The following is a 15972-nucleotide window of genomic DNA, read 5'->3' as shown; positions in this document are numbered from 1 at the left end:
TTGGTCTGGTCCCAAAGGCTGGTTCTGTGTAGGAGACTTGTAAGCGGCTCATTATTTAGTACAATTTCTTAGTTGCTGTTACCACATTTACTGGGTGTATAAAAGTAATTTGTCTTCCTGGGAAAGTGATCTAAGGAAATTGCTCTAAGTGCAGTATATAAGAAGCCCACAGGAATTCCTAGAAAACTAGTTGTTGCATCTCATTTCGACTAATATGCAGAGGGCTAGGCAGGAAGCAGAAGGGAATGGAGGTGGCTAGCAGTGAATAAACATCCTAGTGAACTGAGCTGAGGTGAAATTTTTTGGTCAAATAGTTCATTTGTTGAAAAATGAAGCTTCAGGGTGACTGAAACTATTTGCTCTAATCTGGTAAATGTTTCCTTTTTAAAATTTGGTGGAAAGAAAAATTAGAAAGTTAAAACATTTTCAAATGTATAGCTACAAATTGTTTCATTTTGAAATTTAGCTTGGTCTGTTTGAGTTTTTTTTAACTTTTTTTCTTTTTAAGAAATTAAAGAAAAAACTGGGGGGTGGGGTGAAGGAAGGGACCATTGTTTTGAACAAAAATATTTGTTTGACCCCAAATTAATCTTTTGGGTCAGTCACTAAATTGAAAAATCAGTTACTCTCTCAGCTCTACTGGTGAGGTCTCTGGCTTTGTAGTGTTTTGGGAGATTGTTTTCCTGTGGCCAACTCTGTCAATTTTACAATGCTTAATATTTCAATGAACATAGCTAGAGAGGAAGATGCTGTCTGCGATATGTTTTTATTAATAGGATTTGGTCCTTGCTGTTGATTACAAAAGCCCCATTTCAGGAATGTTTTAGCATGTGGTGTAAATCCACCAAGTGCCAAGAGGGCTTATCACTCAGATGTGAGTATAGTTCTGGTTCATTATTGAGAACAGAGGCCAGTTAACTGGAGAATAAGAGCTGAATGTTTAGTATTTGTGCCTTAGGGAGAAGAAGCTTGAAGAACTGAATTAACTTTTTTTTTTTTTTTTTTTTGCAATGCCTAATCATGTTAATCAAGTTAGTGTTTCCTTTACTAACCTTCATTAGCAGAATAAATGGTTTCAAATTGATGTGGCCTTTCTATTGGATGCATTTTTATATATATATATATATATATATATAAAATATATATTTTAAATGCTGAAATGTTTTTTGGTTTCTTAGACAAATACATTATTTTGTTGCAGTGGCTTCAGGCCTGATTTTTACAAAGATATTTAGATGCCTTATGATGCAGATAGGGGCCTGGTGCTAGGTAGGTACAAATCTCCCTTACAATCAATTGTCATAAAGTGCCTAACCCACGCTAGGCATATTTGCTCCTAGTTCCATCATTAGGCACCTAAATATTTTTGTAAATCTGACCCTACAACTAATAGTGTTACTATGGTATTCTGGGTAATCTGTCTAGGACACAGTAGTACTTTTTGGAATAGGCATTGGGATTATAAAACAGATTGGTGCTCTCACACTCACTGTTCCTTAAAATGTTGGGGGTGGATGGAGAAAACGGAAGTGATTGGTCTCTAACATTATCCCTGTACTCTGCCGTGCCTGTTCTCTTCTTGACGTTTTGTGACATGGCTTGGACTTAGCAACCAGTGGCTTTTTCCCCTTTGCAGTGTTGTTTGTGATTGTATTTCTTGTCCTTTCCCTTTTCTCCACAGGGCGTACTGGACAGGTTTTCACAAATTCAGCCCAAGCTGATCTTCTCTGTTGAGGCTGTCGTATACAATGGCAAAGAACATAACCACATGGAAAAACTGCATAATGTAGTAAAAGGTATTTCACTTCATACCATGTTATCTCGCATAGAGTTGTGGGAAACTTCAAAGCTGTTTAAGTGATGAGGAAATCAAATCTTATTTAGGCAAAACTATTTAGCTTTTTGGATTTTTTTTTTCAAATTAAAACAGCAACTATAAGAGTCCGTATTTTCCGCTTGATGAGAATAATTCACATGGTGGGATTCCTGCAGGGTTAGAGGGAAAGGGCATATTGCTGAGCTGACTTCTCCCTCCCACCACTTCTTCCTGGCTCACTTACATGGGATTGGGCCTTTGAGTGGAGAAAGAAGCAGAGAGAGCATGGAACATTTGAGGAAAAATGCTGTATGTGCTTATGCTGAACAGATGGAGGCAGTGTTTGCTAGTGAATATAGCGCTGGGCTTAGACTTGATTCTATTCCCATCTCGGCTACTTGCCTGCAGGTTGACCTTGGGAAAGTCACTTTACCTCTCTGTGCTTCAGGTTCCCCATCTGTAAAATGGGATAATGGTACTGGCTTTTTTTTAAAGCATGTTGAGATCTCCTGATGAACAATGTCTATAAGAGCTTGGTTTTGCTATTCATGTGGCCGAATTCAGCTCTCATGTATGCTCATGAAACCTGTGACGCACCAAGGTTGTGTGGATTTTTCTAATAGAAAAACTTGGCCCTTGGGACTGGTTCTAATCCTCCCATTGTTGATGTTACACTGTATTTACATCCAAGTTTCAATCGCTTGCTGCTGGTGCTGTTTGACGTTGTCAGTGACAAACAGAAAGATGGGAGTTGGGAAAAGCTTGAATTGTGTCCATTACTTGTACGTACATTACACAAACTAACCAAACAGAGAAGAGGCCTTTTGTTTATGTAACTGGAAATAAGTGAATAATGGTTTTTGTACTCCATTTTTTTTCCCCTAGGACTCCCAGATTTAAGAAAAGTGGTGGTGATTCCATATGTTTCATCGCGAGAAGTGATAGATATTTCTAAAATACCAAACAGGTAATGGGACAAAATCAGCCTTTGGGCATGTGCTCTGTCTATCAGAACTAGAGATGGGATGGACACTGAACCCTACACGGATTTTTCTCACTAGTGTGTTCCTGAATGTTGGGAAATGTTAGTATTTGCCTGTTAGTTTAGTTACAAACTTCATGTTTCATAGATTCATAGATATTTAGGTCAGAAGGGACCATTATGATCATCTAGTCTGACCTCCTGCACAATGCAGGCCACAGAATTTCACCCACCACTCCTAAAAAAGACCTCACACCTATATCTGTGCTATTGAAGTCCTCAAATTGTAGTTTGAAGACCTCAAGGAGCAGAGAATCCTCCAGCAAGTGACCCGTGCCCCATGCTACAGAGGAAGGCGAAAAACCTCCAGGGCCTTCCAATCTGCCCTGGAGGAAAATTCCTTCCCGACCCCAAATATGGCGATCAGCTAAACCCTGAGCATATGGGCAAGATTCATCAGCCAGATACTACAGAAAATTCTTTCCCGGGTAACTTGGATCTTACCCCATCTAAAAACCCATCACAGGCCATTGGGCCTATTTACCATGAATATTTAATTACCAAAACCATGTTATCCCATCATACCATCTCCTCCATAAACTTATCGAGTTTAATCTTAAAGCAAGATAGATCTTTTGCCCCCACTACTTCCCTCGGAAGGCTATTCCAAAACTTCACTCCTCTGATGGTTAGAAACCTTCGTCTAATTTCTAATCTAAATTTCCTAGTGGCCAGTTTATATCCATTTGTTAGGGGGCCCAACTTCATCTCATCTGGAAAGAACCTGTAAGGATCAGGCTCCTGTTACATACAAGGATCCTCAGACATCCAGCAATACAAATCTCATGGAGAAAAGAATGGACACTTGACATAGCACAAGAAGCTCTTCTCTTAGAGCTGTGGGATAATCTTGACCAGACACTGAAGAAACCATGTTTTTATAGCCTTTTTTTTTTCTTCAGTTGGTTAGCTTTTTAAGCTTCTCTCCATTTTAACTTTTCACTTTTTCTTCTGTATTTAGCACATAATTTAGGATCTGACCATGCAGCTCTTATGTGAGCAGTTTTATTGGATCAGAACTGTTCTCACTCTAATAAGTTGGTGGAATCATTGCTCTCACTTACACCTTTGTAAATTCAGGGAGTTTAGCCCATTGACTTTATTGGAATGATTCTTGAGGTTTTTGGGCTTTAGGATCAGGCTTGGAAGTTGACTTAGACTGATCAGTGTTTTTTTTTTTTAAACTTTCTAGTTCATTTCATTTTGTGTTGCATGCTCTAGTATAGTGATGGTGTGCTTTGCTTTCTAGCATTGCTTAAGGATGCTGCAGTACGCCAAAAGAAAACGTGTCTTGGCTTTACAAAATAAGGTTTTTTTTTTTTTTTTTTTTTTTTAACTGTCCATTCAGCAGAATTTTTTCAGAAACTTGTGACAGAATAATGGGAAGGAATGGGAAGGTGGGGGCGGTGGAGCAAGAATACTTTTGTCAAACTAGTAAAAATGTTGTTTACTTCAGTAAACTTTTTGCTTATATTAGAGAAACCCCACTACTGATGAGCATGAAGCTAAACGAGCAATTGATCTGCTTTCTTTCATTACAACACTTCTCTCTCTCTCTCTCGCCTTCTCCCCATTAGTATTGACCCAGCAAGAAATCTCTCCACAAAGAAAGATGGAATTCGGTTGCTTACAAAATGAATGTACTTTTCAGCTTGTCAATACTAGATTTATCACTGCTGTCTCAGTCTCGTTCCTTCCCCCAACATGCATTTGTAGTATCTTTTACTCAGTCATATTTCACGTTTTGTCTAAGCAATAATTGATATAAAACAGGAGCATCCAGTAAAATTACATTATCCACTTAATTTAGCTTTATACAAAGCAACAAGCTACCCTCGTTAGCCTTCTGAATTTTGCTTTCCATTGCTATTGATTGTTGGGTCCTGCAGATAAACTTGAACATAAAAGTGTGGTGAGACTTTTATAAAAGCAACAAAATGACAACTATTGAGTTTGATTTGTTGTTTATCTTAGAGAAAATGTTGCTCTGTGAAATATCCTATTAGCACATTTCTATAAATGAGATCTGGTATAACGAGGAGAAGAAAGCATGCTCCAAAATCGAGCAGTAAACAATTTTAAATAACAATTAGAGGTAGGTTGGTTGGTTTATTTACTGTTCAGGGTTAGGTTATTCAGATACCTTTTTGATACTGCTAATGTTCCAAACTGTGCAGTAAGCGTCAGATTCTGTCACTCCAGAACAATTTCATTGTAATTGATACTACAAGCCAAAAGTACATTCACAGCTGAATCAAGGGCTGGCATAGCTTCCTTCTGACAGTCATAACAGCCATTCTGTCTGCACTGCAACCTGGACCCACATTATAACTGTTATAATTTAATATTTCCCTTGAGGGCCTGATCCTTTATTCCAAGCCAGGCCTCAAAGATTTTTCTCAGGCCTGATCTTAAGGCCTGTCTACACGGTGAGCTACTGTGTGGCAAGGCAGGGTTTGTTCTACAATGTCCCAGATTGCTGCACAGTAACATTCCATCTGGACTCGGCTACAGCACAGGGAGGTCATGGCTTAGTGTGCTACTTGAAAGTATGGTAGACTAATTTGCACTCTGCTGGTTGTATGATAGGGGCTATACAAGTACCTACCTGCTACCTCTGCCTCTCTGTATGGGGCTTTTAAGGCTGGCAACTGTTCATATGTGCAAATTTGTAGGCCTGTTCTTAAAATATAGCCGTTAATGTCTTATTCTTAAACATTTTGTTGACATTTCATTTTAAAGAAAATCCCCAAAGGCCTGAAAAGCCAAAAGAAGGGTTACATATACAGGCTGGATTATTTTAAGAGTGCTGTTGGGTCTGAAAATGATCGTATAGATGTCTGTGGTTGAGTAGCAGTTAGTTTTGTTTTTAAAGTTGAAGTCGTTTTAAGTAGTTGCTTTTCCCTCTCTTTTGTACAGTGTTTTTCTAGAAGATTTCCTGGCTACTGGGAAAGGAGACCAAGCCCCCCAGCTGGAGTTCGAACAGCTGCCCTTCAGTCATCCTCTCTTTATCATGTATTCATCTGGCACAACAGGAGCACCAAAATGCATGGTTCATTCAGCAGGGGTACGTCTTCCCTCCTGGGGCTGCAATGTCGCACTGTCTATTTATAATCATCAGAGCTCTTTTTTGTTTTTTTTGGGGGGAGGGGAGAAGAGTGTATGTGGTGATGTAAGATACTGATCGTTCCCAAGGGGGGCCTGGTTGGCTCAGTGGATTTTGATAACTATGTGAAACCTTTCACCTTTCGGTCCATAGCTGAAAGAGATGGATCAATAAGGACCAAAAGTCCTTACTATCTGGAGCTTGTTCTGGTTGTTCATGATACTTCCCAGTGGACAAGTATCTGTCACACAACCACAGTTGGCACAACTGATGTCCTTGCTGGGAGAGACGAACGACTGAATGAACCTTGACAACTGTGGTTGTATCTGACATTCGCAGAGATGACATGGGGAAGTTTGCAACCCCCATGCTGGGCTTTCGTGACTAGAAGAATTCTGCCACTTGAGCTGTTAATCCAAAACCATCTCCATCAGTAAATTCACTTAAGGCTTGTCTACATTTAAAACACTCCAGCAGCATAGCAGAATTTTTCTGTTGTCCTAGTGCTGTCTACTCTGGGGGGTTAGGTCAACTTAACGCACTGCGCAGTGGTGTGGATTTGCCACACCCCTGAGTGGTGATGTTAAATCAACCTGATATTCTGGTGTAGACCAGACCTTTTTGTGACAGTTGGGTAGCTGTTGGTAACTGCTCTGGGTTCAGAATGTTAGGATAAGCACTTGTGAAGACAGGTTAGTGAGCAGAGAAGGTAGTGAAAGGTGTGTGATAAATACAGTTGACCAGCTAGATTAAAATACACTGAGGTAGAGAAGACAAAGGGAAGGGGGTTTTCTCCTCTTCAAAGTTCTGTTCATCACCAGATAATTTACAGAGCTGCTTAGCTTGCCCTTGAATCCTACCCTTCCTCTTCTTCTGCCTCATCCTCCCAACTTGGTTGGAGCCACACAGTGGTGCTGATACAGCTGAAGTTTAGTTTCAATAATCAAAAATACAAGAGGAGATGAAATGACAGCAAAAGTGTATTAAATAACGTTGATCACAGTGGATTTAAAATAGCTTGATTATCCCCTGGATCTTTTTACAGGAAATGTTTTTTCCTTGTAATCTTAACTTCATATACCCTACTGTGTGCAATGTGGTAAACGCGTATGTTTCCTCTGCAAGTCTGTTGTGGTGTATATTTAAATGATAGCCATAAATAATTTAAAGGAAGACAAACCTTTAAAATGTATTATCCTGCAGGCAGAAGTAAGGGTAGGTGGGGGTGTGTGTGTATTTAAATATATGTAACTTTTTTTGTTTCAGAAGCAAAGCTCTAGTGTATTAATGGTCTAAAGAGAAACATGTGGAGGTTGTTGTAGGGTTTTTGTTTTAGTTCTCTAACAAATGATTCAGCAACTTTGTTTTTATTTTCATTTTATTTTTTAATTCCTAAATCATAGAAACATAGTCCCCAATTCTAATCTCCCTTTACACTGATTTCACACCTTGGCAGTTACACCTGATTTACACCCATGTAAGCAAATGGAGAATTGGGTTCTTCAGCTAGAATCCAAGACACAAAGGGGTAGATTCTCTTCTCTCCCCCCCCCCCCACCCCCCAAAACAAAAACAAAAAAAGAGCTAGGCAGTCTTCTCCTCTGAACTGGTTTACACTCCGTTTTCTCCATAGTAGTAGTTCATAGTTTGTGGGTGGATTTATCTTTAGAAATTTCGTTACTATTTCAGACCCTGAGAATCCAGAAGTGTAAATTGGGAAGAAGAGAGGCAACAAACATTTAATTGAATTTGATCCAATGGGGGTATAGTCTCAATTTCTACAGGACTGTAACTATAAGGGTACCATTAAAAATCCTGCTCCTGCAAAGATTTAAGCCTGCATTTCACTTGCACACTGTGAACGCTCCCATTAAACGTGTGCATAAGTCTTGTGCAAGATTGCTTCTCAGTTACTGGTTGTGGTATGGCAAAGCCATGAATTCTACGTTTAAAATGCAGGTTGTAGAAAGTAGTCTGTAGCTAGATGGCAGCATTGTGACATCTTAGCGCACTGGAGCGTTAGCAGGTAAAATCCAGACGTGGCTCCTCTGAGATGCTAAGGAAAAATTGGATTTGCTTGTATATTTTTTATTTAATATTTTTTCCTTTCCATCCCTTAAAGCATGTGCAATTTACATTAGTTTTTTGTTTTAAATTTTTATCTATAATGGATTTTCTTTCAACATATATTTTGCTTGATTCATGTGAAGTCCCTAATAGCTCCACCATGAGCACTTCCAAAAATGCAAAGCACAGTTTTTGTTTTTAAATCAACCATTTTAATGTGTCACTGTAGTAAAGTGACACAAGGAAGCAGTTTATACGTTCATTGATCCTAGAAAGTCTGTCTTGAATGATGATCCAAGAAGTGTTTTAGCTACATTTTCAACAAAAGAGAAAAGTGAGTAATAGCGTAGTTCAGTGCATTGTTATGTGCCAGTGGAATTTTCCATGCTGCTAGCCACATGAATGCTTAGGAGGAAGTCTACATAGTTCTGCCTGCAGTCTCCAAAGAATTAAAATTTGAGATAGCTTGAGCTACTGTTGTGACCTAGTATATGACGTGAATGCTTTGTGCCATGACGCCTAAGTCCAGAACAACTTTGGGTCCCTCACTCCTTCCAGTCAGCTGGGTGTATTGTGAGTGTGAAACTGCGTCAAAGGACTTGTTCACTTGGGGAAATGGATCTGCAGAACTAGAGTGATATATTACTGTACTGCTATAGTTCTCTTGGTCAATTTCCCCATGTAGGCAAATCCTTACGGGTTACATCGGGTGCTGCACTATCCTAGTGGCTGGCTATGGAGTGATGCTGCAGTTTGTAGTAAACAACATGCTCCCTTTGTTGTAGGTTAAGTGCAGACACTGCTGAGATCTAGTGAAGGAGGATGGAAAGTTACATGAAAGGGGAGTGGAGAATGCTATCCATGCTGACGTGGATAGGTCTGGGAGTTGCTGCCTGTTTGTTTCTTTTTTACTTTGAAAGATGGTGGAATTCAATACCTGTCTGTAACCTTGAAATACTCATTGTGCAGCCTTAGGAGACTGAAAAGTATATTTGGCCACCAGATCTTTGCTTTTTATTTACATAAACTTATTTTTCCCTTCACTCTTTTATTTTTCAGGGCACACTAATTCAGCACCTGAAGGAGCATATTCTTCATGGCAACACGACTAGCAATGACGTTATTATGTACTATACAACGGCAAGTGGGGCTTATGACATTTATAAAACTTTTTTTAAAAGTTTTAAGCTTATTGCTATAATGACCTCCTCAGGTGCATCTTCAAAGCATCTGCATCATGTGGGGAACTGAACATGTTGGAGATGAGTGACAATTTTACCCTGTTCATCTTGGTGGAATAGCAAGAATTTGTGCATCCCTGGGAGCCTGGTGGACGGGGTATCAAAAAGGCTATGAACCTTCATGGTTGGGGCATGAGCCAACCTCTGTCACCCCCACTTGGGAACCCCATAAGTGCACTGGGATTCTTTGCACCTTCCTTTGAGACACCTGGTTCTGACCACTGTCAGAGATGTGATAGTGGGCCAGATGGCCCACTGGTCTTCTCCATTGTGGAAATGCCCATGTTCTGAATGAGTGATTTCTAATAATATAAAGGGAAGAAAATATAATGGCTGTTTTGTGACTTCTTGGAGTTTAACCGTCCTTATTTGGTGCTAGTGTAGTCAACACAGTGCAACTTAGGTTTAACAGTGACTTATTTTTAAGAAAATAAAAGCCTAAAAAGGTTGTTTTGGGGCTTTTCAAACATTTTAAATATTATCCTAACACTATCCTACTACCGTGATGCTCTCCATGCTCCCAACAGTCAGTCATATTCTGTTGAGGAAGGTGTAAATTTATCTCTGTGGAAGTTTGTTTATATCATGTTGGGGCAGTAGCAAGGTAGAAGGTATTGTACATGGTATGAAAGGAGTTTCTGCTTGGCTAGCCTGTCTTTCCCTGGTGAGCTCCTGTATAAACTTGTGACAGTAACAGCTAATCTACATTGCCTCCACTGAGGAGTCTGGTTATTTTTCCCCTATCGTTGTTTAGGCTTGTACCTCAATGGCAAATCAGATAATACAAGTAGAGGTGATCAGCAGAGGTGTGTATAAACTCAGATCTTTATAATAAACTCTTAGGCTGTAGCAGTTTGAGGCTGGAAAAATTTGAGAGATGTGGGAAAACTAATGATGCTTAGTTTGTAAGAGTCCTGCTGAAGGTCAGAACAGAGGCTGCTATGGCCCTTGACATAAATTAGAGCAACCCCTACTTCTCCCAGGCTGCTCTGAAAAAGCAATCTCCAATGCTTAGTACTATGAACACACTCCTAGTGTGACTTGTCTGCTGGAGTTGCAGTGGAGTTGGGCAAGAAGGGGAGGGATAGCTCAGCGGTTTGAGTATTGGCCTGCTAAACCCAGGGTTGTGAGTTCAATCCTTGAGGGGGGCCATTTAGGGATTAGGGCAAAAACTGGGGATTGGTCCTGCTTTGAGCAGGGGGTTGGACCACCTGACCTCCTGAGGTCCCTTCCAATCCTGATATTCTATGATTCTAAGTAGGACCACTTACAGATGCCTTACATGGCCCAGGCACTGAGATTTTCCTGGCTAGCTGCAGGCCCCCATATGCCAACAAAGTGACATGTATGGGTGGAGGGAGGGAAGAATCCTTTTTCCCCCAAGGGTTTTTTAGCACAGGCACTGTACCTGCATTCTGCAAGGAGATGCGTACATACAGTGAACACTGGAACTTTCATAATTTCTGATTAAAAGTTTTTTTTTTTTAAAATGTCAAGACATATTGCATTGGCATATGATGGGATTCAGTGTAAAGCAGCAATGGAGTGTCATAAAATACACACTAGATACTACAAACCATGTCCGAATTGGTGTTTTAGTTGTCTCAAATACCTGCTGTCACTTGTATCCTGTGAAGTATTTTGGGCTAAATACCAAATCAAGTACCACCTGAAGTATTTGTGGAAGTTGCTACACAAAATAAAACTATTATGTTTTTGGTCTATAATTATCAGGTAAGTCTAATACCCTATAATCATTGTAATTTGGGATAAGTACATGGGACTCCTTGTATGATGGATTCTCCATCTCTTGATGTCTTCAGATCAGGACAGGATGCTGTTCTGGTACATGCGCTTTATTTGCGTGCAGGTTACTGGGCTCAGTACAGGAGCAACTGGATGAAACTCTGTGGCCTGTGTGTTAGGAAGGCAGACTGAGTGATCTCATGGTCCCTTCTGGCCTTAAACCTATGAATATATTATCGGGCTAATTTCAAACCGACATACACATTTTGCGGCCCTACATTAATTCCATGAGTCTTCCTCTCCCCCCCCCCCCTTTTTTTTTTTTTGAAGGCCCGAAATAAGGTTACTAAAGTGGGGGCCAGGTTCTGAGTCAGCTACAACAAGTGTAAATCTTGAATAGCTTCGCTGGATTTACAGTGATAACAGTTGAAACTGGTCCATGGGTTATGATAAATTTACTCTAACAGTAAACAAATGTAATGCAGTGGTATTCTGAAGTAACATTGAGAGACTGAATTCACAGGTCAATAAATAGTTGGGAGAGATGTCTCCCTCCAAGTATGTGAGCTCACAAAGATAGAAATTAACATGGGAGTCTTGTTTGTTCTAGACTGGCTGGATGATGTGGAATTGGTTAGTGTCTGCGCTTGCTGCAGGAGCTTCAGTGGTCTTATATGATGGATCTCCTCTTGTTCCATCACCCAATGTGCTCTGGGATTTGGTTGACCGACTGGGGTAGGTAAACAAGATGTTGAAGTGAACTATAGAACTTCTTCTCAATTTAAGTCCTAGAAATTGCTGTCTTCACTTGTTAGTCTGTTACTAATCCCACATAAAAACAGCTTCAATAGAGGCTCTTTGCTTGATCTGAAGCCAACGTATAGGGTGGCATAGTTTTTAAACTTTGGCTTAATTTAGGATAAACTCTTTAAATCTTAGACTGAAGTGGTCTTTTTTAGAGGGAGTGAAAGACAAAGGGTTGAATGGTGTGTTTTAGAATTCATTCAGGCATTTTGATTCCCTGTAAATAAAGAATGTCAGTTCAACAGTCAGTTTTAAGAGCAGCCTTTTCAAAAGGCAGTAATTGGGAACAGTCTAAAGAGTAATTTCTCAGTGCACTCGGAATTAGTGAAACAAGAATCCTTTATTTCAGACTACTCAGCATAAACCTGAGTATGGTGCTTGATAGAATTTGAAAGCCTTAAATTGACTGGGGCCATTCAGCAGGGCTACTTGTATTTTCATACTTTGCTTTCTAATCTGTTTCATTCTTTGTCAAGCAATTTATTAGTTGTCGTCATATATACCTGTGTGAACATAATGCAGTGCCGGGTGCCCTCTACTGGTGCATAAAGAAATAACAAAATTTGAAACTAAAGCAGCTTTAAGGCCTTTCATGATATTTGACCTTTGTGCACACTGGACAGAGCATTGATTTTTATAACTCTACCATTTTGCAAACTGGAGGTAAACTGCAGATCTTTACATTTTTACCATAAAAATATTGAGTATTTAAAAATTACTTAATGCTCAGGTTTAATGCATTTATGGTGGAAAGTGGATGCAGTGCATGTCACCTAACTATTGCCAATTAATAATTAAAATGCAGCTTTGCCTTTCATGCTACGCAGTATTTAACAATTTGGTGCTGGCTATTATAATTAAAGGTTACATCTTAGTGAAATTGTTTCTAGTGGAAGGCTAATAAAATCTGTTGAAATTTAGAGGGATTCAAGAGCAGAACCAGTGGGATAAAAAGTTAGTCTAGAGATAGAACAGATTATTTCTGAGCATCATCAGGGTATGTGGAAGGTAAACGAAAGCAGTTCAAGCATGTATGCAGGTCTAATATTTTAATTGATTGCTAAAAGCATTAGCCAGCTGTATGCTAGCCTTCTAATGTAGTTTGTTCCAAAATATTCATGTTGGCTGTCATCTTATATGTAGCACACTGCACCTTCATGACAGGGCATAACTGTTTACCCTGGAGATACTGAATAACAATAACTCCTTGATTGGGATGATTTTAGTAAAGAGTCTGCTCAGTAGTGCTCGATTTAGCCCATATCAAGGGGTTAAGTCAGGGTGGGCAAACTACGACTCAAGGGCTTCATTCGGCCCTCCAGATGTTTTAATCTGGCCCTTGAGCTCCTGCCGGGGAGTAGGGTCGGGGGCTTGCCCTGCTCCGCACAGCTCCTGGAAGCAGTGGCATGTCCCCAATCTGGTTCCTATGTATAGGGGCAGACGGGGTTCTGCACACTGCCCCTGCAGCTCCTATTGGCCAGGAACCTCAGCCAATGGGAGCTACAGGGGTGGTGCCGGTGGACAGGGCAGCATGCAGAGCTTCCTGGCCACACCTCTGCTTAGGAACTGGAGGGGGGACATGCTGCTGATTCTGGGAGCTGCTTGTGGTAAGCGCTGCCTAGAGCCCATACCCCGACCCCTCCCTCCTGTGCCCTGACTCTGCCCCAGTCCTGATTTTTCCCCCACCCTTCGTCCCAGCCTGGAGCACCTTCCTGCACCCTCAGCCCCAGCCCTGCCCCACCCCACCCCTGAGCCAGAGCCCTTAGCCCCCTCCTGTACCCCAAGCCCCAATTTTGTGAGCATTCATGCCCTGCCATACAATTTCCATACTCAGATGTGGGCCTCAGGCCAAAAAGTTTGCCCACCCCTGGGTTAAGTGGTGGTAAACTGGTGTTGGGGGGGAGGGAACTACTCAAAAGACTTCGGAAAGAGAGTATGTCAAATAGTAAACCAAAAAAATAGACCAGTGTAGAGTATCCTTGCTGTATAATAAATGGCTCAGAGGGTGCTAGTAAGTAAAATATTGCATAAGGATAAAAATACTTCATATGATTGTAGTAAACCACAGCCAAAGGACCAGCCAATCACTGTTTGTAATAGAGAAGAGATTATGATTTATTCTTTATACAAAGAGGTGCCCATCCCGTGCTCTAGGCGCTCATGCAATATTCCATATACTTGCATGTCTCTAAAGCACCTTGCAGAAATAATAATTATCTTCATACACTTCAGCATATCCTCAAGGGAATTTATTGCCACCATGTAAAACTAACACTATGCCAACACAAATCACTTGAGCATTACTTACCCAGGAGCAGGATTTCTTGAAGGTTAATGTATAGATCAGGCTAACACTTCCAGCAATAAATGGAGTTGAGGGGGAGACTTCACTTTAACTTTTAATTGGTGTGTGGGAAGACTTTTTTTCCTTCTTCTCTCCTTCCTTGTGATCAGAAAACTGAAAATGAGTTATATGCAGTCATTTAAAAATCTGTTTCCTGGTTAGATTAATGGCATCTCAGAACTCCCATATTAAAGCAGTAGGCAAATGAAGCTCTTGGGATTCTATTGCAGCCCCAGTTATATTTTTAACTAATATAGACAAATGTAGGTATTAAGCTTCATTGATTACTTTGGATAGTTTAACTTTTTCAAACTGAATAACACCCACTGTTCTTTTTACCACATTACTGCTTGCTATGCAATCCTTCTAGAGTCCATTGGTTTGATCAGGGGGTTGGAGCCAGGACTTCTGAGTTCTATTTCTGGTACAGGCCTTGAGTAAGTCACTTTGCCTCTCAGGACCTGATCAAATGGGTGTTACAAGAATATTTTAACTTATTGGATGGTTGTGAAGCTTGATTGTTTAGGGGAGAGGGGTAGCATGCAAGGAAAATGTTTATGCTCCTGATGCTTTAACTGGCTTGTCTCTTTCTTGCATATGACCACATTCTCCAGCTATGTATCTTATTTATTTATTGCATTAATTGAAATATTTATTTCACACTGTGCCTTCAGTGTTGGTGTGACTGTTTTGCGTAATGTGAATAGTAATGCTGCAGAGCTGATTGCATTGTCCTAAAGATCTGTAATTTGCAACTGGGAAAAGGAGGAGACTGCTCAAACTTAGATACTAAACACGGTGCCTTAGCAAGTGTAGCAAAAAATTGCCTTGTTTTGTGAGTAGCAGAAAGGTGCTGAACCAGGGTTTTTTCCTTATGACATCTCCTCAATTCTAGAATTCTTCAACAGGCAGCCACATATACACTGTGCTCCATATGTATGCAACTCTCATTGACTTCAGTTGGAATTGAGTGTGTATCTGAGAGCAAAACTTGGATCACTGTTGTCATTTGCACTGCACTGGAATAACACAATTCTGATACTTGAGAGACTATAACAAGGCGACGATGCCCTGTTAAACAGCAATTATGGCAAATTAATGAATTATATGTTAGGAGATTTCCTAAAGTATTTGGAGTGCTTTGTACTTCAGGATTCCTGAAACTGTAAGCGAATGCTTTCCACTAGATGGGAAGGCTGTGCTTAATATTTAAAGCCAGAATTAAAAATTTCAAAGCTACAGAAATGACTCAATTGACCTGACTAATTTTGATTGCGGAAAAAGACATGCCTAGAATCATTGAAGCTTTAAGCAGATCTGATACTTGACTGATCCTGCAAGGTGTAGAATGTGCAAAGTCCTTGAAAATTTCTTTCCCCTCTCTAGGATCACCATCCTTGGAACGGGTGCAAAGTGGCTGGCTGTGTTAGAAGAGAGAAACTTAAAACCATGTAAGCTTCAAACCCCTCTGTTTTTTCTCTGGCCTTGTAGCCTGTTCACAGACAGTGAGCTGAGGATTAAGTTTGACTATTTGGATTTATTTAAGTGGTGAATAGATAATGTGATAGAACTTAAATGTTTGTAATTCCTGGTTTTCTTCCCTCTTTAAGGTGACACCCATAATCTTCAAACACTTCATACTATACTATCTACAGGGTCACCGCTCAAATCTCAAAGCTATGAGTATGTCTACAAACATATAAAGAGCAGTGTCCTCCTGGGATCCATTTCAGGTAATACTTACTCCAAAAGCATTTGCTAATTCCTTCTGTAGCCAGTTCCCATCTTTGCTGCCTCTTTGCAACT

The 15972-nt window shown here is 40.3% G+C and overlaps 1 protein-coding gene across 1 annotated transcript in view; it reads left to right on the top strand.

Moving 5' to 3' along the window:
• AACS (acetoacetyl-CoA synthetase) overlaps nucleotides 1-15972 on the top strand; it is an 80963-nt gene that overhangs the window by 51445 nt on the left and 13546 nt on the right. The window contains exons 6-12 of the mRNA XM_073312876.1: nucleotides 1682-1796; nucleotides 2702-2783; nucleotides 5778-5925; nucleotides 9091-9171; nucleotides 11629-11753; nucleotides 15553-15617; nucleotides 15777-15899. Coding sequence (XP_073168977.1) covers nucleotides 1682-1796; nucleotides 2702-2783; nucleotides 5778-5925; nucleotides 9091-9171; nucleotides 11629-11753; nucleotides 15553-15617; nucleotides 15777-15899 — 739 coding nt within the window. The remainder of the gene's footprint in view (nucleotides 1-1681; nucleotides 1797-2701; nucleotides 2784-5777; nucleotides 5926-9090; nucleotides 9172-11628; nucleotides 11754-15552; nucleotides 15618-15776; nucleotides 15900-15972) is intronic.

The sequence above is a fragment of the Lepidochelys kempii genome, chromosome 15 (genome assembly GCF_965140265.1).
Source record: "Lepidochelys kempii isolate rLepKem1 chromosome 15, rLepKem1.hap2, whole genome shotgun sequence".
NCBI classification, from domain to species: Eukaryota; Metazoa; Chordata; order Testudines; family Cheloniidae; genus Lepidochelys; species Lepidochelys kempii.
Note: the sequence above shows the minus strand (reverse complement) of the source record. Positions and strands in the feature narration are given on the sequence as shown.